A 26563-nucleotide genomic window follows, 5' to 3' on the forward strand; every position below is an offset into this window, starting at 1 on the left:
TGTCAAATAATTTTTCTTCTTTTTAAGAAAGTGAAATGTCAAATTTTTCTTCTTTTTAAGAAAATCAATTTGTTGCAATTTGAAGTAAACGCAACAGAAAAGCCCATCAATAGTTCATCTTGTATTTTAGGAGACTGCAAAATATCAATCGTTTGCCTTCACATTCATCTGCAGATGCGAACAGAGTTGTAATTTCTCTTCATTTCTCCCGTGGCTGCACAATCGCGAGCTGTTCAGGTCCGGTTATTCGCCATCTGTGGATGAGCCAGTGACGAGCACCTCATTGAACATCTGCCGAGTGAGAGGAGACGGCTGTCGACGTCATATGTCATCGATGGCTGCCAGTCAATTACAGGTGCAGATAGACGAGCAACCATCCATTTTCTTTCGGACTCGCACTCATAAGGGTCGCAGGGGTCACCGACCTGGAGAAAATTGGCGTCAGCAACAGGAGGACGTCACGTTTGCGCTTCCTCCAGATCCGAAGCGCGCGCGTCACACTCACGCCAGCTCATTCCGCCCCGGACGCTTCCCAAAAAGCGACAAAACAAAACAAAAGACACCACGAGTCCATCTGCTGTTTGACTGGATTCTTTAGTCAACTCTTTGTTGTTTTGTTTCTCAAGCAACAAATCGATGGCAATCGAGTCACACATCCTTCCCGTTGACGACTAACCCACATACAACAGACAAGCTGGACTTTTTTCTTTTCTTTTCTTTCTTTTACTATTAAACACAAATAGCAGTGAGCATCAAGTGGGCAGGATTGTCAAGGACAGTTTGAACAAATCCTGATACGTTCCTGATTAAGGAGAGTAACAGTGACGCTCTTTAGGGCAGGGGTGGGCACATTTTCATCATCAAGGGTCACGTTTTGGTTTTAAAAACGGATACGGGAGGCTCCGTTCCTCTCTCAGATTCTCAGTACAGCAGGATTATGAGTTGTTCCTCACAGAGGATAATGTTATTTTATCTGTCGGAAAGTGTTGGGGCGTTTGTGTCAGCTGCTTAGCTCATTTACTCCCAATAACATAAAAATACGTTTTTTTTAATGCTCTAAGTGTCCCAAAGATGTATTTATACGTTTTTTTGTTTTCTTTTATGCTAGAGCATACAGAAGGCTTTGATGCAGCCTCTCAACTGCAAAGAACTGTTGCAAAAATGGTAGTTATTACACAAACGGCCAGCAGGTGGCAGCAGAGCAAAGGAGATCAACCAGGGCCATGGAGAAAAAAAAAAGCTTACTTACAATTTTAAATCGATTTGCGAAAACTGATGAAACTTCTAATGCTAATTGCTGCAAAATGGAAACAGATAGAAACATACTTTGTTTTTTTCCTGATGAAAGACGAGACTTTAATCTTTCCTTTGACAGGTTCCATGTTTTTATAGCAATTGAATGCAATATTCTGTGGGCCTTGCAAAATCAGTCAAAATCCAGTAAAACGGCCGGGAGCGAACGGGATTGCGAAATGTGAAAATGGCGGCGAGTGAATGAGTTAAATGGAGAACACAGCCAGCGCTAATTGTTAGCCTTATGCTGTTTCCCATTGTACTGCACGTTAGCATTTTAGTTGTTTTAAATACCCGTACACATTTTTTTGTTGTTGCAATTTTGACCACACGCACGCATGCACATTGCCCACCCCTGGTTTGGAGACGTCGCCAACATTTCGTGTTTGCCAGTTGTGACCGCATGGAACTACTTTGGTAGCCGCTAGCGTGGGGACAATTACAAACAGCAGATCGAAATCTGCTCCCAATGAAGTGCAGTTTAGCAGACGCGCAAACACATGAATGCAATTTGCAACGACGATGACGATGACGACGATGACGATGATGATGATTCATGGTTGGTTGCGGTCTGTCCGCTGGACTTTTTGTCTTCATGCATTTCTCAGTTTGTCCAAGCGTAATCGAGGTTAAAAGACACAAAGTCTTGACCAAAAAAACATCTTTATCTCACGAGTGTCACAATAACTGCGAGGCGAGATAGGGACGGGTTCTCCCCACTTGCTTTCAAAAGCGATCACGGTAGGGTTACATTTCAAAACAAAGCGATGCATCCAAAAATTCAGCATCTTGACCAAAGTCTCTCCTGTCCAATTTTGGCACTGAAAGTCTCCTCAACGCAGCCGCGGACGGCCAGAAAGTCCCCTGACGGATCCGTTTCACATCAAACAAGTTCCAGTATATACATCCAAAAGAGATCATGTACAGGAGGGAAAAAAAAAAGAAAAAAAAAAAAGAGGTGGTGTCGGACAAGGATGACCCGTGTGATGGGTCAAATAAGACAAAAACAAAAAAAGACAGGCACTTAAGTGCTGATGTGGATATTAACATGAGAAAAGTTCCTTCGAGCTAGCAGGTTAGCATTAGCATGGCCGTCAACAAGGTTTTGCAGATCCACAAGTAATACATTATTAATTATCCTGAGAGGAAAAAAGGATCGAGTCAGCGCATTATGAGGTGCCGCATAGGTCAAAAAAAAAAAAACATTTACCCTTCACACGTACCAAAAAAATCTCTCACCTCACCCCCAAAAACGGCCAAATGCTTCACAAAATCTTTGACACGCCAAAAGCCCCAAGCACATAGACAAATAAAAACAAACATAAACTCTCACCGGGAAATTTGCTACATTCACAAAACTCACACATACACAAAAACTCAACCCTCAAACATCTCTAACAAAACACCTCTCATACTCATTCAAAAAACTCGTACAACAAAGACCTCTCACTCGAAAAACTCATACAACAAAAGTCCTCACTCAAAAAAAAGACCTCTCACTTGAAAAAAAAAAAAAACTCATTCTCACCCAACTAAAAACTCTTACATACACATAAACTCCTAAATTCACCAAACAAAAAAACAACAAAAAAACAACAAACGACTCAACATCACTAAAAAAGCATACATGAAGCACGCACCAAAAAAAAAAAAAAACTCGCCAAAATAACTCCCACCACACACAAGTAATAACCTCTCACACTCATTCAAAAACTTCTCTTGCTTAACAAAAACTCCCTATTGTATGAGAGGTTATTGAACGGATTGAAAGTTTTTTTTATTTGTTGTGTTTTTTTGTTTGTTTGTTTTTATGTGAGTTTTATTTTTTATTTTTCAGCGACAGTTTTTGGGCTGATTTTTGTTGTTGTTGCGGGTGAGTGTGAGAAGGTCTTTTGATGAGCATGAGAGGTGTGAGGGAGAGTTGCACGTGTGAGAGGTAAATATTCCATTTTGGCCAAGAAGCAAGTTAATCCGGAACTGTTTCGTATGCTGCAACATTTTTCACATCTCATTTAACCAAATACTTTGCGGTGTTACGAATGGCTCGATTTCATGGCAAAAATAAAAGCGTGAAAACATTTGAGGAGAAAAATAAATGCTAAAATGATCTCACCCCGTTTGACAAGATTATTTGAGGCGACAGCGACTCTTATCAATTAATTAAAAAAGCAAAAAAGTTCACTCACACAGGAACATAATGTAGAAAATTTGCTTTAGGCACTTTTTTTTTTTTTTAAGTTCCACAAAGATTTTGTTTTCCCATAAACTGAGATTTGAGTTGCTCTTTTTTTGTCGGAGAACTGAAATTCCTTTTCTCACTTAAAACCACTTTTGCGATCGGAATGAAAGCTTTTTTTTTTTTTTTTTTTTTGACAACGTCATTCAGTTTTGCGCAACTGAGTAAGAAGAAAAAAATAGTTTCTATCCAGGGACGCGTCCACTTCCCTCAAAAAAAAGAAAAAAAAAAGAAAAAAAAGCAAACAGAGATTTGAGCGCTCCCACATTGTTCTTCCAAGGACGACGTCGCTGGCATCAGCACTCTGCAAACAGACACAGAAAAGTGTTTGCTCAGAACAGATGATAAATACTGTCGGCAAAATAACATACATTTGTATTAGTTTTTATTATGAATGGCTTAAAAAAAAAAAAAGTTTGATAACCACTTCTTTAGAAGCATAACACACATTTAAAGGAATAAATCAATACCCTCACAAGTATACAAAGAGCCGCTTGCGTATCAGGAAAATGATATTAAATAAATACTAGAAAATTGCAGCAAGGAGAACATATTGACCCGAAACGATGTAAAGAGTGACGATAATAAACATCGTGAGCAAACAGACTAAGAGGGAGGAAAAAAAAGTATAAAGGAAAGACGGCAAATGATGCTTGTTTGTTTGAACAATCGAGTCATTGCTGCGGCCAATGAGTGCGGAGCGCTCAACGTTAATGTTGCTGTGCACACAAAAAATTCTGCGCACACTGATGCCCCCTCCAAACTTATCTGGACACTTTGTGTCGGCATAAAAAGCAGGATCGAAGAGGAGTGACGCTGAAATCATGTACTTCCTGTTTTCATCTTCTTTTGTCAGATTTACAATTTCAAACTGGTGTTCCGCCAGCTAGTGGTCAACAGCGGAATTACACGAGTGTTATTCTATTACGATTATTCCATTGAATAATTGCATTGATTTTTAGCTCAATGCTTGACTGCAGTATCAACCTTCCCCCAATAGAGGGTGATAATAGACTGAAACTGTCATGAATATGAAAACAAGTGAAGTCTGTATGTTTACTGGAAATGTCTGTGTAGAAAATTTACAATCTTAATGCTGTAAATAAGCGAAAAATTTGAACATAAAAAATACATTCAAAAAATGACACTGTGTCTGTATGTGCTAGTAAAAATGAAGAAGGCCTCAGGGGTTACGTTGTGAACGTTATTCCTTAATGTGTCTGCATGTCAACAAAGCGGAGCATAAAAATGTGCAGAATACGAGTTGGAAGCGCGCGCCTCACTCGAATGACTCATGCCAAAAGTCGCCACGCCGCCATCAGCCAAAACAACAAAGGAGAAAGCGTCCCGTTCCCGACTATTTCCCAGCACTGCTCCAATCCTCGAATTGCTGCTCGATATCGACGCCCCTCCCTCTCTGCCGGTTTGTCTTCCTTCAGATGCAGTCAGCTATATTTACCCCCCCCCCAGCAAACGCAGCCATGACTGCCTAAAAACACGGATCGGCGCACACTTTTTTTTTTAGCCACCCGCCCCTCGCACCAAAACGACGGGGCGCTCTTCTAGTGTGCTGCGACGACACGCAGATGCACACGAGACATAGACACAGACGCTATATTTAGTCTCATAATGATGAGCCTTCTTCAACAGCAGACATTTGAAATTATACAGTACGGCCGCCCAACGCCAATTCACTGACTCACATTCACTCTGTCAAAGAAAAATCTAAGCGATCTTCTTCATTTCCTTCAACAAGTACAATTTTTTGTAAGGATTGGGTGAGTATTGATCGTTTAGTCAAGTGTATTTGAACTCTTTGACTGCCAAAAAACCCCAACGGTAGCAGCCGATTTGGAGCATTTTCACTCATCTTTCAAAGCAAACAGAATATTGTGCGGTATGACGACATAAATATGGTGGATAACAAATGAAAGATTGAATTCCATTCTTTCATGAGAAAAAAAAAAAAAAAAAAAAAAAAAAAAAAAAAAAGAGTATGTTTCTAACTTATTCCGTTCTTTAGTAATCACCATTTGAAACTAGGTCATTTGAGTGACATAAACGAAAATACAAAAATATTGAGAAAAACAAGCTTTCTGTGAAAAGATTATTATTTTTTTTTGCACAACAGCAACAGTGCCTTTGACACAAATTTTTTGTTTAGTGACAAGGCAGCGCTGCACAAGACTGCGCTGCCCATTGGAAAAAAACAAAACAAAAAAAACGTAGTAAACGTAAATTAACGTTTTTGGTGGCATTCATTAGGATTTTAGAATACGTTATTAAACGTTTTTGGCAGTCAAAGAGTTAAATGGGCCTTTTCTGCATCAGAATCTTAAGATTGCACATTGCACATGTTGAAATAAGAGAACAGTACAGACAGAATTTTCACCCTCAAGAGTCCCGCGTGTCTGTAATCAAGCGTGTCGGTCATTCGGTTTACAGTATGTCTCAATTGTCTTGACAAAATGGATGTCTCGCTGTTTTTTTTGGGGGGGAGGAGGGTTGTAAATCCAGTTGCTCAGTCTGTTATTGCGTCTTCTTTAAAGTTGTGCAACTCCAGAATTAAGGTTTCATCTTGTCAGCAAGTTTATGCGCAACATCGTCTGTGTTTGAATGCGTTCAAGTTATTTTGTGAAAAGCTTTATAATGATCATGACGTTTATGCTAGTCTGTGGCCTTTTGTTTTTTTATGTTAACATTAAGCTAAGTATACTTAGTCTTGCTATAAGATGTTGATGTTTGCTGAAAGGCCGACACATCAAACCAAAGATAAACATTTGAATAAATCATCAACCTAACCATATCATCTCAGATTTGTTTCATGTGAAAACAGAACGATAAGCTAACGGAAATGAGCATAGATGCTATGAAACTTTAAAGAACTACTTCTTACATACGGAACAGCAACACAACATACAATATCATCTACAGGCATATCATTTCTATGAGCGCGTTGAGTTGCGGAGACGTAAAGCTCGTGACAAAAAGCGCAACGTGCGCTTCAAAAGTGATTTTCCAAACATTACGCTGCGCGCAGCAAAGGCCTCTGAAAAACGAGCCGGGTGTGCACTTTCACCCCGGCGCCGTCAATCACTTTTTTAAACAACGCCGACAGTTACGTAACAGCGATATGGCAGATCGTGTGCAAGCAGCGCTCATGAGCAACACGTGAGCCAATCGGAGCGCGCATGGATAACGGCTAACAAGTTGCAAGGTGTTTACATTTTGCCCTTTAGAAGACTGAGACATAAAAGTGCTCACGTCATTGTGGGCATTTCAGGAGCTGGAATGTGTTGGGGACAGGAAGTCAGTGCGCCGCTGCTGAGTGGGGGGCAACAAGGGAGGGAGAAAAGCATTTGGAGGGGCGGCGGCGGTTCCGATGGGACGTGGCCTTAAAAATCTAATGTCCCATTTCTTTCACTTCACATCACAACAAGCAGCATCACTCTCAAATGAAGGTTAGAGAATTACACGTTTCTCTCGCTAACAATAAGGTGAAGCACCAGAAGCTCGCGGGCTAACAATTAGCATCGACGTAATCAAGTTGAATAAAAATAAATAAATAATAAAAAAAATATAAAATATATTAAAAAAATAATAAAAAAATTAGCATCGATGTGGCAGCAGCACGTAACATTAGTGATTATTTGGACAATCAAATAATCAGTTGATTATTTACTTAAAATTGTCAAAATCCTCTTTTAGCCTCTCAACAGTTCAAATTTCTGTCATCCTTCATGAAAGCAAACTGTGAGCTTATAATTAACACGTTGACCCGCGTGCCATACTGCACACCTGTTCAAAAAAGGTCACGCTGCAAAAAAGCATGACATGTTTGCTACAATTATAGTTTTAGTTCGTTTTGTAAACATAAAATGTAGTTTCAGTTAGTTTTCGTTTTTTAAAAAAGCGGAAACAATATTGTTTTTTGAATTGTAGTTTTTTCATTAGTTTTAGTGAACTAAAATAACCTTTAATGGCACCCTCCCTTCTTACTTTGACCATCTCCAAACATTTTTGTGTTATTTTATTTGAACTGAGTCAAATGCAATTTTTAGCATATGTCGCGGGCCACTGAAAAATGGCCGGCGGGCCGCAAATGGCCCCCGGGCCCTAGTTTGGACACCCCTGCTTTAGTTCCTGTGCTAGATGGGTTCAAATGAAGGCCGCCATGTTCCATTTATGCAAAATATGTCAACATCCGGCATGTCATACCTCCAAAAACCTCCATTACTCCGATTGACTTACTCAAATTGGACATTTTGCGTTGTGACATCATTCATTTTCAACAAGTTTCATTCAAATCAAAATCTTGCCTGGTTCAACCCACTTGCCCGAGTGCCTGATTTTGCACGGAATGACCCACACATACAACACTTTGCACACACTTCAGTCACACCACGATAACTCATCACAAGCTTTGACTCGCACGCGCGTGTTGGCAAGTGTGTGATAACACAAACAGGTGCGGCCCTCAATTCGGAGAAAAGCCTCTCCCAGGATGTCACACGGTTAAAAAGTGTACGAAAGGCAAAAATCCTGCATGGACTTCTGTTGTCTTTGGGGACAGACACGACGAGCAAATTTGTTCTAAAATCGGCTTTCATGTCTTGTAAACAAATAGTTGCTTCTCTGGGGGATGTGACGACGTGCGCGTGGTGGTGGTGGTGGGTGAGGTCATAGCAGTGCTTGACTGGACATGAAACAGACACGCAACAACACTAATTGATCACATATGAAGCATTCGGCGGGCGACGTCAGCGCGATGACGCAACACCCCCAAAAGCGGCAGCAGAATCGGCAGACTCCACGCGTGCGCGATCTGGACATGATCAAGATGTGATGATTCCAATGCGCAGGCGGCCGGACCACCAACTCACTTCAATCCCGCCCCTCCAACAAAGAACAAAATGGCACCACCTGGCAAGTATGCAGCCCAAGTGCTTCTGAATACAAAATATGGTATTCATGGAAAAGGGCAGGCAAATTGAGCAGCTCTCGTTCGCAAGCTTCACTTCCTGCTTCTTCAACGCGGGTCGCTAATAAGAAGTCCACTTTTCACAAAATCAGAAGCCGCGCTTAGAACATTGCCTTCATAGTTGGGATGATGCTTAGTGCATGTTGAAGTAAGTTGAGTCAAAAGTAGTGCTTTGTTGCTATTTTGTAGGCATAATAGTGCCTAGCAACTAAGATGAAGTCAGTTGAAGAGCTTCATTTAGACAAAAGTAGTGCTTTGTTGCTATTTTGTAGGCATATTAGTGCCTCGCAACTAAGTTGAAGTCAGTTGAAGAGCTTCATTTAGACAAAAGGGGTGTTCTGCCATCATTTTGGTGCCAAGCAACAATGTTGAAGTGATTGGAGGAGCTTCATATAGACAAAAGTAGTGCTTTGTTTCCAACTTGTGGCATCTCGAGTACCTTCCTGTTATTTTGTGGCATTTTATTGCCAAGGCGACCATGTGGAAGAGAGTTGAGGAGCTTCATTTGAGGGGGGGGAAAAAAAAAACGTCAATTTGCCACCATCTTGAGTCATTTTAATAAGGAACAATGGTAAGGTGAATTGAAGTCTTATTTAGGCAAAAGTAGAGCTTTGCTACCAACTGGTGGCATCTTCACAATGTTGAAGTGAGCTGAGCAGCTAATTTGTGGCATTTTAGTGCCAAGGAACTACATTGACATCAAGTTGAGGAGCTTCACAAGTACAAAATAAAATAAAAGGCGTAATATTAAAAGAATAAAGTTCTATTTGTGAAATTCACTGACAAAATAGGCAACTCGGGAGTTGGTTCTCGGAACAATTACGCAAACATCCTGCGTAGACGTGCTGCGCTGCTAATGCGGCTCATTGAAACCCCGTCAAAGCTGCACATAATGAACGGCGCCGTCCCAAAAGCGCTGCCAGGCCGGTCACATCCCCTCACAAGCAGTTACACACTCTCAAACGTACGCTCTCACTCTCAACATCACACATTCTAAGAGGCATCGCTCACTCTTTCACACACGCAATCTTACTCTCACACGCTAGCATGCGCGCGCACGCTAGCGCCCCGAGCAAATGTGGGCAATTGAATAAAACGAAATCTGAAGGACGCAGTTAGCGGTGTTCAGTTCCCGCCGCTGACGGCAAGGTGACGTCGAGGCACGCCGGCGCACCAAAAGGTTAACGACCGCTCTCTGGACATTAACGGCGGTAAGCAAACATGTCCGCTGACCTTTTTTTTTTTATGCTTCCATCTGCACTCACTACTTACATAAGGTCTTCCTCCCTCTTGTCCTTGGAGGAGGAGGAGAGTTGGACTATTTTGACAGTTCATCAAAAAAAGCAACCAAAAAAAAAAACAGCCTTCAAGCTGTTTATTGTTAGACTAAACAGAAAAACACATTTACACATTCAGCTTTGCTTTGTGAAAAAGTCCGCTTAGCTTAATGCTAACATACAATGTAAAACGCCATTGACAAGCTACAGGCTAGCACTGATAGTCACAGATTTGTAACACAAATTTACAGCGACGTGACAAATCACCCGTTTTTCTGCGAACACGTCAAATTGTACGGAAGCGTATTGCATTAACTTGAAAAAAAATAATAATCTCCTGTTTTTCTGACTAATGTTTTTGGGAGCTTTGTTTTATTGAGTAATTTTTTTTTTCTGAATATTTTTTTTCTGTCATAAAAAAAATTATTCCGAAAAACAGAAAAAAAAAATTACTCCGAAAAACAGGGGGGAAAACATTATTCAAAAAAAAAAACAGAAAAAAAATATTACTCTGAAAAACAGAAGGTGGTGCTCTGTTTTTCGGAGTCATTTTTTTTATGACATAAAAAAAATATTCAGTAAAACAGAAAAAATATTACTCAAAAAAACAAAGCTCCCCAAAAAATATTAGTCAGAAAAAGAGGCTTTTTTTCCCCCCCCCAAGTGAATGCAAAACGCTTCCGTAAGATCGTGTCCAACTTGTCGATATTGACATCCGGTCAGCGGCACTTGAGCCGACCCCGCAATCAACTTTGACCTCGTCGCATCCGCTCGGCCGGCGCATGCGCGAGAGGCCAAAACGCGGCTCACGCGCAGACAACGTAAAAAAACAAACACTTTAAAGCCAGACGTGTTCCTTGTATGAGAGCTGGCTTGTTAGCGAGACGCTAATCAGCTTAGCGCTCACCGGGGATAAGCTCTTGACGGACAAACCCGGTTAGCGGCGTGGCTGGCTGATGCCCGGAACACACACACGAAGCTCAGCCCAGAGACGGATTCGATCGCGGCGAAGACGTGTGACGACACGCGGGCTTGCTTCACAGATCGACCGTGTTGCTGGGATGTCGAGTGTGGGGATGGAGGGAGGCCTGGGAAAATAAGGAGTGTGTGAAAAGAGGGAGCCCGGGACCCTCCTCCTCCTCCTCCTCCTCCTCCTCTCAATGCACTCAGTCACCTCGGCGGGTTGGTGGGTGGCCGCACTCGGAGCTTTTTGCTGGGCCGGCACCGATCCAGCGCCGCCGCGTACAATCGACACTCTGTGGCCAAAATCGTGCTCGGACGAAAGGCTGGCGCGATGCCACAAAGTGCAGGCACGAACGCGCATGCGCAATCTGCCCTCTTGCTCTCTCACACACGTTTGTCTTTGTATCATAGTGGGGACATCTCACTTCCCGTAACCCCAACCATCAAAAATGATTGCTTACCCTAACTTTAACCATAACCTATTTCAATCCTAAACTCGAAAACAAAGTGTTGAGCCTCCAAAAGAGGTCTGAACTTGTGGGAACCACCACAAAAACATGCACGGACACACGAGGTACTGGTTCGTTTTGGTACCTGGCTGCACAGAGAGACATCAGAGTCCGGAAGATCTGTTTGGAAAATTGGAAAATCACCTCAGCACAAGTCGAACTACTCGTCTCGCGCACGCGATGGTCGTTTCAAGCAAGGAAAAAAACAAAAACAAAGTAAGCCCACATGCTAGCAAAAATGAGTAAACAAAAGGATCGAGAGCTTCTTCGAAAAGAGGAAAAACAAAATCATGGAACAAAGATTCTGAGAATTGGGATGTGTTGAACCGGTTCTGTATGCCTGCCAAGGTTATTAGAGATAAAAATAAAAATGAACTAAATAATTACAAGAAAAAATAAATTATAAAATTGTAAAAGCATTTTTGTTAACCAAATAAAATAAAAATCCTTAAAAAAACAAAACAAACAGAAACTAATTGAAACTACATCTATGTTTATGTATGTATTAACCATATTTTATGCACCATTTATCAACAAACGGGTCCATTTTAAAATATTTTTAAACATAAATGTTATGGGTTATAAGGCGCATTGTATTTTATTGAAGGATTTTATTTCAAATAGTACTGTATGTGGAAAGTAGCCCCGCCCCAGGAAGCCTGACTTGCTTTGCTTTTCCATTTCTTTTGTTGCGCAAAAAGCCATCAAAGCATCTCAAGTGTTTACGTGATGAAAGATCTCTTTTTGACACGACAAATACAAATTGCCCGAAAATCAACATTTCGGACATCCAAGGCTTACTTACAAAAGGAGGGGCAAGATTTATAGAGGAGCAAAGTTTAATCTTAGCGCAATATTAACGAGAATTCAAAAGATAAAAACACAATCCGTGACAAAAATCCACATTTGCATTCAAGGTTGCAAAACAAATCACTCTTCTTCCCTGCCCAATTTGTATTTGTCCTTTTTTTTTTTTTTTCTTGAAAACTTTATTTCAAATTTTCCGTTGTAATTACTAAACAGCAAATTTGCCTTAAGTTGCCAAATTTAAAAACGATACAAATTGTGTGCGTTCACCTCAGATGACCCCAACCGGCCTTTCGTTTGGCCTAATTGCACAGAAGTGCTGGACTGTAACGGGATGATGTCGCCGTGGCGGCACACGCGGATGACCTCATCAAAAACAAAACAAAAACAAACAAAAAAACTTCTTATTGATGGGATGAATCCACACTGATGCGCGTGTGGTGGACGCACAACCTTCAACACGCCCCCACAACCCAAACACGGGCGAGATTGCTCATTTCCCACCCAAACATAGTTGAGGGATTTCAATCTCCTTGAGTTGAACAAACAATAAAACTTATCTGAACTCTAACTCAGAGAGTCTTATCTTAAAGGGGACATATTATGGAATATTAACTTTTTAATGGCTTGGGTACAGAATAGTTGGCTGCAAACGTGAAATGAAAACAGACATGAGAATATTAACTCAATTGCTCCCAAAAACGTATAAATACGTTTTAATTTAAATGTCGTCAGGGTCCCAAAGACGTATTTATGCGTTTTTGTTTTCGTTTCTTTTTTTATGCTAGAGCATACAGAAGGCTTTGATGCAGCCTCTCAACTGCAAAGAACGGTTGAACAAATGGTAGTTATTACACAATCAGCCAGCAGGTGGCAAAGGAGATCAACCAGGGACGTGTTAAAAAAAAAAAAAAAAAGCTCTATTACTCAGAATTCTAAATAGATTTGTGAATAATGATGAAGCTTAGCTCTCTCCTAATGCTAATTGCTGCAAAACGGAAACATAGAAATATACTATTTTTTCCTGATGAAAGAAAGAGACTTTCATCTTTCTTTTGGTAGCTTCCATGTTTTTATAGCAATTGAACACAATATTCTGTGGGCCTTGCAAAATCCGTCAAAGCCCAGTAAAAGAGGCGGGAGCGAACGGGATTGCGAAATGTGAAAATGGCTGCGAGTGAAATGAGTTCAAATGAATTGCATTGGAGAGTATTTACACGTGACAACCTGATGTCAAGTGTATAGTCTGACATCATTAATTTCTGATATCATTTTTCACTTAAATTCTTTATATGTCATGAACAAAAATGTATCATGTCAACTTCAGTAAGTGGCAGAAAAAAAATGGACGCTCTACATAAGCTCACACTTGTTACATAAGAGGCACTCATTAGAATCAACACACTAACCATAAAAGACGCTGCTAATTGTAGCCCCGCCTCACTTTAGTTTACATATTTACACAGTGCAAAGTCATCAATTAAGAGTGACGCTATATTGGCCGCTAAATCTTCAGAGGCGGGTTTAAAGATGCGCGCGTGAAGCCCTGTGAGGGGGGGCGAGTAGGCGGGGGGGGATCATGTAGCGGCCACGTGGTTGGAGTTTACATAACGCGCTGTTAGCCTGACCTGGATTCCACAGCCGGGAGGACACACCTGCCATCATAAACTATCTATAGTGTGTGTGTGTGTGCTTTAAATGGCCCCGCCTTCAGGAAAACGTGTACATGCTTGCATGAATCCAGCCACCAATTATGTAACATTCATTCGCTCATCGCCCGAACCGCTCGACTGCTCAAATGCAAGCGTCTTCATCCTACTTGAAAGTGGAAGAAAATTCACGTCACTTCCGAATGTCGAAACAAGTCGGAGACGGGGAACGCACATGCGCTGGATTGTGATCCAATTGGCCAGTTGCACATGAGATTTGTCCAATTAGCAGAGCCAGCAGACCTGAATCTGTCCACTAGGGACACCAAATAACCACTTTCGTGAGAACTTCATTTAAGGACGGGGGGGGGGGGTCAAGTGAAAGTTGATCTGATTACGTGCAAATATCTGCATTCAAAACTTTGATTCTGAAGTAGTGTGACGAAAGAGGCTTAAAAAAAAAAAAAAAAAAGCGGAGGGGAGTAGTGCTCGTGGTGCGCGCACGCCCACCAGATGGTTAAGACGTCAAATATGTGGAACAGCGGATAATAAAATTCTCTCACGTGCTTTTGCTGGAGATGGCAAACATTGAGCCTGATTTCAATTCAGTCAGCCGCAGACCAATGCCATGTAATGATACAGGTAGACCCCGCCCCCTCCAAAAATTGAGATACAAACCTGGAAGTCAAAGGTGCCGCTACAACTTCTGAGAGGTAGACACAATATTTTGACTAATATTAGTGCTTTTAAAAATCGGTAGGAATGGAAACCACTGATACGGCTCATTTGTTTTCTGGGTTTGGTCATGTGACATTTTGCCTTAGCCAATGTGATGTCATTCTCAATTGACAGCAAGTGGCAAAATGGCCGCCGCCCTGATTTGGATTAAAACGAGTGGATTCTTATGCAGATTTTTTTTACTTGACGTAAATTTTTTTTTTTGCGGACACACTGTATAATCATGCTTTGTTTTTGGATAAGATTCTTGTCATAGAAGCAGTCATAACATTTCAAACGCGTGACGACCAAGATAAGTTATTCACTCCAAACATTTATACTTTAAGATTGCTCGTGGCTCATTGACGTCATCCGAGAAACGAAACGAGTGAGATGAGAAAAACGTCTTCTTTAAAAGGATGTCGTGAGAGAACAGAAGAATTCAACATGGGCGCACGACGTCATGGAGAGGGAATTTCAAAAATCCATGATCTGAGGAAGCCAAAGCTACATACAGAATATGTATGTAATATCTCGGACATACATACAATATGCATGTCCGAGAGACATTCAAACCCCAATTTTTGATTTCCCCCGTGTGTTGACTTGCAACTGAACGGATTGAAGCGGAAATCACGGGAAATGCATTCAAACGTTTACAGTGCATCAAAAATGAGCAATTATAATGGGAGTCTATAGCGCCAAATATTGGACTCAGTGCATGATAATTATGTTTCTTATTTAGCTTCAAAATGCCACACTTTTTTTTTTTTTATGTATTAACAACCCTGGTGATGTTGATGCTCCCAATTGTTTTTCCCCCGCTGCTTTTTTCTTTGAATAAAAATCAAATATCCAAAAAATGGACATGGAATCGCTTAAGGCTTAAAAGGACGCATTGTATGTAAGTGAGAGAACCGAAGGCTCGGGGACTTCAACATGGGCGCACGACGTCATGGAGAGGGAATTTCAAAAATCCAGGATCAGAGGACAAAGCCAAAGCTACACACAGAATGAAACAAAAGTGGTGAACATCAAGAAACCAATCTGGGAGCGTAAGGGAATTCGGGAGATCCCAAAGACGCGAACAAAAGGATCATTTGTTGGCGGAGGTGGGGGGGGGCAATGTGGGATGCGGGAGATGAAAGAGGGCGAGTGCAGTCCAAAGGCATTTTTGCGAGACGGTGCGAGTGAAACCCTGGCCCCATCTCACATTCACAGTCAATGTGTAACATTTCCCCCCCCCCGCCGCCGCCGCCGCCGCAGTGGCAGCCTGCAAGTATTTCTATCTCAAAACACTCAAGCCGTGCGGTCTGGAAGGGCGACGTATGGCAAGCTTGCTTCGATTCGAGTCAAGGCACGAAATGTTTGCGGAGAACGAAGGCAAGGACGCAATTCAGTAGCGGGAGCTCGCGGGGCCGCAATGCAAACAACGAGGCCTGGCCGAGCGCGGCCATCACAAGAGCCCCACTGTGGAACGGTTAAGTAAGACGACAGAGTGTTTTACTGATGCACATAAATCCACACAGCAATTGAAATTCTTCACTATCTGCTCCGGCTGCAGGCGCCAAACTTCTAAGAGGCCAATTCAGTGCAGACAGTGGCTAAAAAAGAATGTTTTTCTATCGGGGGTTGGGGGGGCGTCTCACAGGATTTGAGGCCTTGTTTAGCTGTGGTGGTCCCCCCTAAAGGAACATTCGTCAGCATCAATTACAGTATATGCACACAATTTTCTTCAAAATAACAGCAAGGTATTAAGTGTGTAGCAAAACCCGGTTTAAAATAGGAAAATCGCATTTGATTTCGAAGACGTGAGCAAATTGAAACTAAATCATTCTATTTAAAAATATATCAAGATCCATATCGGACCAACACTCCTAATATATATGTATAATGGTTAGAAAATGCCACATTTACAGTACGGACAAGTAAATTCATAGTGCAAAATGACATCAAAAACTCATTGCATCAGACCCTCCCAAACTAGCCGTACTGTATTGAACTGAATCGGAATCCCACTAAATCGACACCAATCAAATCATTTCACTTTACAACGAACCGTCCTTCAATCGTATTGTGCGCCATGTTTCGCGATACGTATCAAATTGTTTTATTGGAGAGATGCAAAACCCTTCAAGGTAAAATATCCCCCAAGCATGAAAGTGCGCTAAAATACAAAAGCACTAGACCAGAGGTGTCAAACTGCAGTCCTCGAGGGCCGCAGTCCTGCAGGTCTTGGAGGTTTCCCACTTTCAACACGGCTGATTCATATTTAATTCATATTTAAGCTCATCAGCAAGCTCTGCAGCAGCCTGATAATCATCCGGATCATTTGAATCAGGTGCGTTGGAGTAGAGAAACCTCAAAAACATGCAGGACTCTGGCCCTCGAGGACCAGATCTTGTCACATGTGCACTAGACAAATAAAATCCTCTTAACCACGGCTGTAAACAAATTCATCCATTCACCAAATATGTTAAGTTCCTTGCTGCTTAAAATGCACACGTGCACACCCAAAAAGCTCCCCCGCCTTACACCCCTTACGGTCGACTTGGAACCAGTCCGCGGTCTACCAGTCGACCGCGATCGAGTGCTTGGGCCCTCCTGCTCATGTCACACCGCAAGATCAGTAGTTCAACTCTGAGTGGGACGCTTCGATGGCATGTCTGAATGCTTCCTTTGTCTGAAACGGTGCTGCATCGAGATGTTTGCGACGAGGAAACAACGGCTCAAGCCGAGCGGAAGCAAAGGCGATTGGATTATGTATGGAACAAGGAGAAGGCTGCACGACTTTAGCATCAGAAAGAGAAAAGCAGGCCTGCAATATTTCACCAAACATCAGATGATGTCACAAAAGAAAATGGTGGAAATGTTACCTGTTCCCTCCTTATTTCCGTTCTGATGTGTCCGCAGCTCCTCTGACTTGTAGAAGTCAATGCTGGCGTACATGTTGACGCTGGAGCCGCTGCTGCTGCCGACCGCTGCTGCAGTCACTCCTCCGGCCCCAGAACTCGCACCCAGCACCGAAAAGAGGCGCGCAGATGCCTGGCTCCCCAGGGGCCCATCCAGACCTAAATGGGGGTTCTCCTTGTTGGCCAGATCCAAGTCTATGTAGTTAAGGCCTTGCTCTGCGGTGGGTGTTTGATTGGCAACGGGCTGCTGCTGTCCCAGGATCGGTGACTGAGTGTTGGTATCTGGGACGGCACAATTGCGCCACGGCGTGCTTTCAAAGCCCTGTCGGCGGCTCCCGGCTTGTTCTGGGAAGAGTGAGGCTGTGGACGAAGAGGAGGTTGAACAAGGGCTGGAGAGGGACGATGAAGCGAGGAAGCTTTCGGAGCAATGTCGTCTACGTCCTTGGGGGTCGGCACGGATAACTTTAGCTCCCTGGTCCGGGTTGGGTCCAGATTTAGCTAAAGGAAAGTCTAGACCCCGTGATGTAACGGAGGGTTCAGTCCTGGTAGGGGAAGGAGCTTTGGGTGAGACACTGGAGGATGACCTGGGAGCAGTGTTGTTATTCAGGCCGAAGGCCATCACTGTGTAGTCCCCGCATGATGTGGGCGATTCCGACTCTGGGACGATCTCTCGGATTTTCCTTAGCGGTGCCTCGGTAATGGCTGCCACCTCTTCACGAGGGACACTTGGTTCGGCATCCGGGACTTTGGAAGCAAGTGCTAGAGTTGGAGGTGTCGGAGGGGTGTGGAAAGGAGGGAACACGAGCGGGGTATGAGGAGAGGGAGATGGAGAAGGGCCCAGGTCCATGTTAACATATTCAGAAGCAGCTGGAGGGGTAATGGGGGTAGATGGGCTGTGGGATATGGGGATAAAATTCCCGAGGCAAGACACAGGCCTGTGTTGAGGATGCTGGTTGTTTGTACTATGAGGGTTTGAGGACCCATGCCTGAGGCCTCGGCCACGCCCTCCTGCAACTCCAGGCGAGTTGCTGTTCTCCCCCTTGAACTCGATACTGACATACTCGCCGGGGCTCTTAGGTTCTGGGGGCAAGGGGTTCTCACGGACCCTGGGAAGCGTGTTGGCCTTGGATACGTCAACAAACAAGCTTACAGGTCTGCTTCGATAATGGACACCGTGTTTTGGCAATCCACCGGAGCCTCGTCGCTGCTGAATCTTAGCTCCATCTTTGGACCCCCCACTGATGGCGCTTGTTGCTCTTTCCTCACTTTCTCCGAGGCTCTCGCTGCTGGCTGAGCTGGACGAGTAAGAAGAAGAGGAAAGCGACAGGTGCCGCCCCGTCATTGAGCTGCTCGCGGCCGTTTGCTCCTGACGGCCGCTTATCGTTCTACCTCCACCCACACCCCTACCACCGCTCCCGTTCGGCCTTCTGCCGCGACCCGTTCCGTCGTCAAAATGTCTGGAAGAGGGATTGTGTTTGTAAGACCGGGGGAGGGAATAGTAAGAGTACACCATCTTGGGGGCTTGCTGTTGAGAACTGGTCTCCGAATGACTGTGTTCTGAAGGAGGGGGGCTCCCATTTACAGAGCGAGCACTGATAGGCGACATGTTCATGTAGTCACTGCCCGCCCTGCTGTCTGCACTGCCATTGCCCAACCAAGCCCCTGAAGAGAGACCGCCACGTTGATCAGGCGAGCAGCTGCTATTGGGAGACATGATCATATAGCCATCAGAGGTGGGTGGAGGTCGGATTTGTTGTGGAGGGGACACACTGCTGTTAGGGGTCATGGCCATATAATCGTCTGCAGGTTTAGGCTCCGAGTCCGGGACAGAAACGGCCAATGATTGGGAGAGGGACACCGGAGGCTGAGTGACTCCGGGCAACATGGACATGTAGCCGTTATCCACTCCTAAATCTACATCGCCACCTGATCCTGCACCTGTTTCACCTTTGAACTCTCCTGAAACATCCAAGTAACCCCCTGCTCCTCCTCCTGACCCAGTACCCATGAGAAATTCCCTCTGCGTGGTGGAGGACGTGGATGAAAATGACTCGCGGCTGGTGCTCCTTGACATAACGGCATAGTCAGCCGAGTCTTCCTCTGCCGGCTCCTCACCTCTGTGCTGACACGGGACAAGCCTCTCCAAGGCCATAGGAGGCAAGGAGGCACGCTTGCTTAGCAACCTACGTTCCGCTTCAGATTCCCGGCTCGAGGAACGGCGAAGCACTCTCCTTGTCTGGGCTTGGGAGCCACTGACTGGTGCGCCAGGTGCTGGCAAGGAGCTGGACGTCACGCTGCTTTGATTGCTGCCGCTATTGCCACCGCTATGCTGGCCCATTAAAATGTAATTAGCTCCCTCCTCGCCAAGGGACTGGCTGCCAACACTACCAACCGAACTTCCAGGCAGGCTAGGGGAGACTAGCAGAGTTTGTTCCCCCGGACTAGAGCCATATTCGTCTGAGGAGCCGTAGTCACTGGGTGAACCTGAGACTGAGGCGCAATGCATCGGGACACGACTGTAGGGGCCAGTCCCTGCCCCAGAAGCAGCACAAGACGCTACGCACCCAAATTCCGATCCGTGCCCAGAGCTGGAGGACAAGCTTGGGGCCGGGGAGGGCGCAGGCGTGGAAATGGATCGCATAAGGCCGAGAGGTGTTTTAGCGGTTGAGGTGGGGACCGAGCGAGTCGACTTTGACCTGAGGATCGGTGTGGTGGAACATGAACCGTTTGCTGAGGGACTGGAGCTGGAGACTCCCGCTAGGCCCTCCTCAACTTTGCTGCCATCACTGGCAGTGCGAGACCTTGGAAAGCCGTGTCGAGGGGTGGGAGAAGCGCTGGCACTGCTAACCCCCGTTCCTCCATTAGCGCCACCGGGAGGCTCGGTTCTGGGTCGGCGGGTGAAGCCCACCTGGCTGGGCGGAGGGTTCGAGTGGTGGCGCCGTGTGGGAACACTGATTGGGTTGGAGGCGGTTGCACCTCCTCCTGGACCCGAGTTTGACTGAGATTTACTTCGCTGGCGAAACTCCTCGCTGAGTGCCTTCATAGCCTCCAGCAATGTTTCATGCATGTTCTGGGCAACCACGGAATCATCCACCTGGACATTTGGGCAGAACACAAAACACCACTCACGTTAAGTCCGAGTTTAGAGTGCCTTCGGTGCAGGAACGCGTCGCTGCAGTAACATCGACGCTAATTGCCTGTCAATGACATTGCAGTTCATGTTAGCATTAAGCTCCGCGTTTGAATAAGTTTACGTGTTTAAAGTGTGTCGGAGTTCTTTTAAATGATCTCTCGTGGATTTTTACTGTGGTTGGGTCTGTAACGGGTTGACTGTATAAAGTTTGGTTATTTTTTATGTTTTTTAGATGATAGGGTTGCTGCCTACTTTTGAAATGAAGGGTACTGGAAATTAGAGACTTACCTGCATCCAGAACTCGCCCGGGCCTGTCACAGCAGAGCGGCCAACCTCGACGAAAAAGAAATTTTCGGAATGCCCGCAGCGCCGGACATTCATGAGCTGCAGTACGACGGCAGCCGCATCCGAGTTGAGCTTGACGAAGTTGATGGTCTTGTCAGTCAGGCAGAGACGGTAGATGCCCACCAGGTTTTTGGCCTGGCCCAGACCTTTGGGCCACACTTTCACCTGCCAAACCTCTTTGAAGGCCGGCCCAGGGTTGGGGATCCCGTAGTCCCCAGCAGCTCCTTTGTCAGACGGGTTCTTACCTAAAGATTACAGAAGAGAAATGCGGGCTTGGCTCAGATTGAATCGTGGGAATCGACACAGCGCTGATATGAACACCGCCACTATTTACCAGGTTTGGTTTTATCTGCTGTGCCGCAGCTTTTCAGATTTTCAACAAGATAAAAGAGCAAAGTGAGCATGCAGGAGCTTGTGCGACCGGCTCCGTACCTGCGGGCTCCGTACCTGAGGGTCTCATTTGTCAACCACACACATACACCCGACACAAGCGCACATACCAGCGGGGAAAGACTCGACTGCTGACAAGTGAAGCCAACAATGATGAACGGTTCTGGGAGGAGGGGGGGAAAATAATGGAATGTCTTAAAAGAAAAAAAAGTCTTAAAAGGTCTGGGAAGGTCTTCAAACCATTGAGGTGAATATTCCAAAAGGTTCCGCTCACTTTTGTCAACTGGTAAAATGTCTTTTGATTAGCAGCGGCCGCCCATTTCTCCTTTTTGTGTGCGTCCACAAAGTGGCTCTTATTGAGGAGAAAGCGCTTGATGACTTATTTAAACAATGAGTAACATTTGGCTGCTTTGTCGGCGCTCACTCGTCAGATGCAGGAAATCTGCCGTTCTGGTTTCTTTGACTTGGAAGTGAAAAGGACGAAACATCTGTCGACTGAAACGCTGGCATTGAAAACACTTTGCTTGACTCGTGCGCGCGTGCGCGCCGCTGTTAGCCGACATATCGGAACAGGTCACATATAGGAACGTAAAAGAGCTTTCAAAATGAAACCGAATCAGGTTCCCAAGTGGTGTCGTTTCAAGTTGAGAGATATCTTCAGTTTACCAAAGGTTTGTTAGCCCATTTCTCTCTACTTGCACTGATTAACAACTAAAATATTTTGTGTTCGTGTCTTTTCCTGTATATTTTCAACCAAATTCTGAAGACAGTTTGAGATCAAATGAAAATTCTCGGTTCACTTTATATGGAATTTCCTGTATGACGTTTTTTTTAGTGCCAGCTCTCGTGGCTTCAATTTTACAAGATTTTCAGCTTGTTGGGGCTATTTATGGTCACGTGGCCTACAGGCAGTCTGTAATTTTCAAGATTTTAGAAAATGTTTTGGGATTTTTTTTCAATTCATTCACTCTTTGACCACCAAAAACGTTTAATGACGTTTGCTAAAATCCGAATGAATGCCGCCATAAACGTTGACGTTGACGAAAGTATTTATTTATTTTTTTTTCTCTCTCTCTCAATGGGCAGTGCAACATCTTGTGCAGCACCGCCTGCTCAATGGGTTGTGGAATCAAAAACACCCACTAACTATGGCCAGCAGATGGCAGCATTGTATCTTTTTTTTTTCAATGGGCTCACGTTATATGAAATTACAATCAAACACGACTGATATGATGAAATTGAACGTTTTCAAGGATGGCGTGAATGATCGAAGCCTTTGTCACATTAAATCTAATTCACAGAGCGTCAATAAGCAAAAAAAAAAAAAACTAAGTCACTGTTGTGCACAAAATGTATCTTTGTATCTAACGACCTATTTTCAAATGCCGATTACTAAAGAACGGAATAAGATAGAAACACTTTTTTTTTTATGTTTATGTAGTCGTAGCACACAATATTTTGTTTGCCTTGAAAGATGAGTGAAAATGCTCGAAATCAGCTGGCACTGTTGGGGGTGTTTTTTTTTTTGGATAATCTTTGGCAGTCAAAGTTTTGAACTAATATCAGTTCTTTTCACTCGTACTAAATATTTCCTCATTTGTACTGTTCAGCCGTTCAAAAATCCGTTTGTTTGCATAATTTGCATTCCTTGGGCCAAAGTGACCACCATAGAAACAAAATGTACACGTTCATGACTTTTATCTTGACAAATAACCCGACAAGACGCCCGATGGCGTACGTCAGCCGGCCTTCGTCGTTCCTTCAGCGTATCACATTTCTCGCTGCGTCAAAAAAAACTAACGAGCCTTTACAAGTTCAAAGCCAACCGAGATTTCGATAGATTTCGAGCTGCGAGCCGATGAAGTCTTGCGGTTTCCTAAACTTCGCATTCGATGACTCGCTCAAGAGCGCGCGTGAATTTTTCCTGCTTCTTTCAATGCTCCATTCAGATTTACAACAGAAAGGAGTTGAAATACTTTTTTTTTTTTTTTAGATAGGACTAAATGGAATACGGAAGATTACAAAAAAAGATTGAATCGACTGTAAAAACAAAACGTGCGAGAACAAAATGATCTCGAATGCTAATTAGGGTTGAGAATCGTTTTCATTTTGAGAGGCCACACACAAAGATTGTTTGTTTGGAGAAGGGCACAGAATGAAACTTTGCGCGCCGGCGGCACACGTTTTCATTTTCATCTGGAGGGCACTCAAAAATAAATAAATAAATAAATAAATAAGCGACTACAACCTCTCTCGGTTGCGTAAAACCAGAATCGATCCTTGGGGCGGAGTCTTATGCATTGGAGAGCACCTCTGCCTTCCTCTGGGGCGTCTTCCAGACGGCGGCGTGAAAAGAAAAGAAAAGTGCGGCGAGGGACGAACGAACGCCAGCTGGAAGGTTCCGTATGACGCGTTTGCCTTCAGCCTGCTGCCTCAACAACAACCTTGAGCTGCATCTGACGTCTGCTCCTCCAAGGCAACGGAAATGCTGCAGCTAAGTTCTTCTGAAAGTCGACCATTGATTTATACCACGAGAGGTGATGAGGAGAAGAAAAAAAAGCACACTGGACTTTTTATAATTGATAAAAACATGGGAATTGCGTCATTAAATAAAGTGACTACATTTTGTCAGACTTGAATGGCCAATGTGCAACTGCACGCGTTGGCCAGCGAGGGGCAGTGCAGCAGATCTCGCCTCAGCTCCTCGCAGAGGATAAAGAACATGACTACAATTGAATGTCCAAATGTGTTACTGTGACGTTTGTCTTCAAATATAACTTGCCTAAATGCTTAGATAAAAGAGTTCCCATTATGCATTAGCATTAGCACTAAGCTAGCACGGGCTAAAATATGTGCTTGCTTTAAATACAACTGCAAGTCTTTCATTAAGTAGATCCCAAAAAAAAAGCTGTAATATAAATATTAGGGCTGTCAAAGTGAAAGCGTTAATAGATTAATTAATCACAGAAAAACGCGTATTAATCGCACTATTTTTTTTGACCGCACTTGATGCAATTACATTATTAAAAATAAAAAATTCTCACACATGTGCCTAACACGTACTGTATGTATTTTAATACTTTGGCTGTAAATGATGTGCAATGTCAATTTCAAACCACAAAAGCACGCAAAAAAAAAAAAAAATGGCGACTTTAGGAGCCAATAAACCCGTTTCAATTTATTTGAAGTGCCGCGTTCAAGACGATTCCAATTGATGGCATTTTCGAATCCGTTTCCGTCGCCGGCAAGCAGAAGTCGGCTCCTCGCATTTCCAAACGTGACCCGATTGCCGTCGCACGCCGACGCGCTTTTCCACACCGCAAACAAGACGGTTTTTTCCCTCCCTGACTCTTGCCCCGCCCACCCCCAATTCCCGCTTTGTACTTTTCCCAGAGCCTTTTTTTTGTTTTTTCCTGGTTTCAACCTCGCCACTTCCTGAAGCTTCGTCCATCCGCGCCGTGCGTAATCCGTCCATCCGGACCCACGCCGGAGAACTCGCCGCTTCCCCACTCGCCGCCGCCATCTGCCTCAAGTTAAACTCGCACGTGTTCCGAGTTATCCCGACTGGCAGAAAAGGAGGAAAAGGAGGCATTTAAGGAACAAAAAATAAAAGAAAGAAATAAACATGAAGAGAAGCTGAAACTTGTGGCGTGCGTTTCTCACTTGCTGGTTTGCTGCTGTCGCGGCAGTAAACAACGAGCGGGAACAAAACGTTCCTGCATTCTTTGACAGTCGGTGAAAATTAGATTTCAACAAAATAAAAGCAGATGATTACATCGGGCTGAACAATTAATCAAGCTTAAATCGACTTTGCAATGTTGGAGAATGCAATTTTCAAATCGCAAAGGAAAGGAATGATGCAATTTAGGGGGAAAAAAATGCATGTGAAAAAATAATTGTATATAATGAATGAGTAATAATAATCATGATATTGAGGTAAGAAAAAAAAAAGTACCGTAATTGCTGTAACTTGACCCTGATGATGATATCTTGTCATACATTCACACATTTGATGAAGAGTCACGTCCTGAAGACATCTAAAAACTTATTTTTCATGGTAGTGGTAGCGCCACCTACTAGTAAAATAGGGATGTCACCATAAGGGCGATATCGTGATATTAAAACTGTTACAATATCGTTGTCGTCGTCATGTTCACAATATTTAAAGGGGAACACATTTGTTAAAAAAAAAAAGTCATGTTGATTTCCACTTGTGCAGTTCTAACACCCTCTAGTGGCTTGTTTATCAGTGCAATTCAATTTGGATTAGGGATGTTTTGGCCTTCGATTTTTAAAATCAATGCTAATTGTCAGATGAAGGGGAACCGAATTTGCTTGCACTACCAAGTAATTGCCTCAATATTGTTATTAGAGATGAAAGGTGGTTTATATGCATTGCTGTTATGCACAAAAGCACAATATTGTGCTTTTTCTTTTTAGTATGAGCACTTTTTTTATATTTAATATCGTGATAATATCTATAATATATATTGTGATGTTTGGATATCGTTACATCCCTACTGGCAAAGGAAAAATGCATGTTTGGTGTTTTTTCCAGTACAGAACTTCCTTATTTGTTCATAAGATTGTTGCCACTTTCACAATGTTGAAATTGTTTGCCGATTTTGCACAAAAGCTCAGAAAACGTTTGGCACAGATCAAACCTGGCAAAATAATCAAAGTTTGATGAGTCGTGGCCCAATTCGATTAGTTTTCAAAATCCCTTATTATTGAGGATGCGGCAATTCAAGGAATCAACTTTTCCGATTCCTCCGCGCCAAAGCGAGTGAATATTTCATGACACCTGGATTTAAAAACTGCTGAATTTTTAAGTTGCTCTTTGCTGCGGAAGACACAGACGAGACGAAGCACCCCAATGAAATATGCAAAACGTCGCATCCACAGCAACGACGACACAGCGCAGAAACGGGGCCGAGGGGGCGGGGCCAGTAATGTCAAGCTGTAAAGCCGCTCCCATCAACAACAATCAATACCGTCAAAGCTGCGGATACTTTTAAAACGGAGGCACGCTGGACGAGCGGTTAGCAAGTCTGCCTCACAGTTGTGAGATCTTCAGTTTGAATCTTTTGTTTCATCTTTTATGTTGGAAAATGGCCAGGATTCGTTTTCGAGCTCTTTCTAACACTGTTTTGCACTTAGCCACCATCATACACTAAAAGGTGCGAAAATGCTCCCACACACGAGCTAGCAAACCCCACAGGTCAAATCCAAAGGATAAGCAAAGCTGCGGTGAGCACAGATTAGCCATCGGCGCTGGTTTTGGTGCGGCAGAACGAGCGCCACTTTTCAGGACAAAGCTCGCACTGTGCCACAAGTAGCCGACACTCGAG

At 43.7% G+C, this 26563-nt stretch overlaps 1 protein-coding gene across 3 annotated transcripts in view; it reads right to left on the minus strand.

Annotated features, from left to right (window-relative positions):
• Positions 1 to 575: 575 nt before the first annotated feature.
• LOC144003685 (insulin receptor substrate 1-B) overlaps positions 576 to 26563 on the minus strand; it is a 29317-nt gene continuing 3329 nt past the window's right edge. For 2 of the 3 annotated variants that reach the window (XM_077500188.1, XM_077500189.1), the window contains exons 2-4: positions 20766 to 21067; positions 17309 to 20438; positions 576 to 3833 (exon numbers count right to left, since the gene is read on the minus strand). In XM_077500188.1, the coding sequence (XP_077356314.1) occupies positions 3826 to 3833; positions 17309 to 20438; positions 20766 to 21067 (3440 nt within the window). In that variant the 3' untranslated portion in view covers positions 576 to 3825. Of the gene's footprint in view, positions 3834 to 17308; positions 20439 to 20765; positions 21068 to 21156; positions 21783 to 26563 lie in introns of those variants that run through there. The other variant, XM_077500190.1, reaches the window with a different exon arrangement.

The sequence above is a fragment of the Festucalex cinctus genome, chromosome 16 (assembly GCF_051991245.1).
Source record: "Festucalex cinctus isolate MCC-2025b chromosome 16, RoL_Fcin_1.0, whole genome shotgun sequence".
Taxonomy (NCBI): domain Eukaryota; kingdom Metazoa; phylum Chordata; class Actinopteri; order Syngnathiformes; family Syngnathidae; genus Festucalex; species Festucalex cinctus.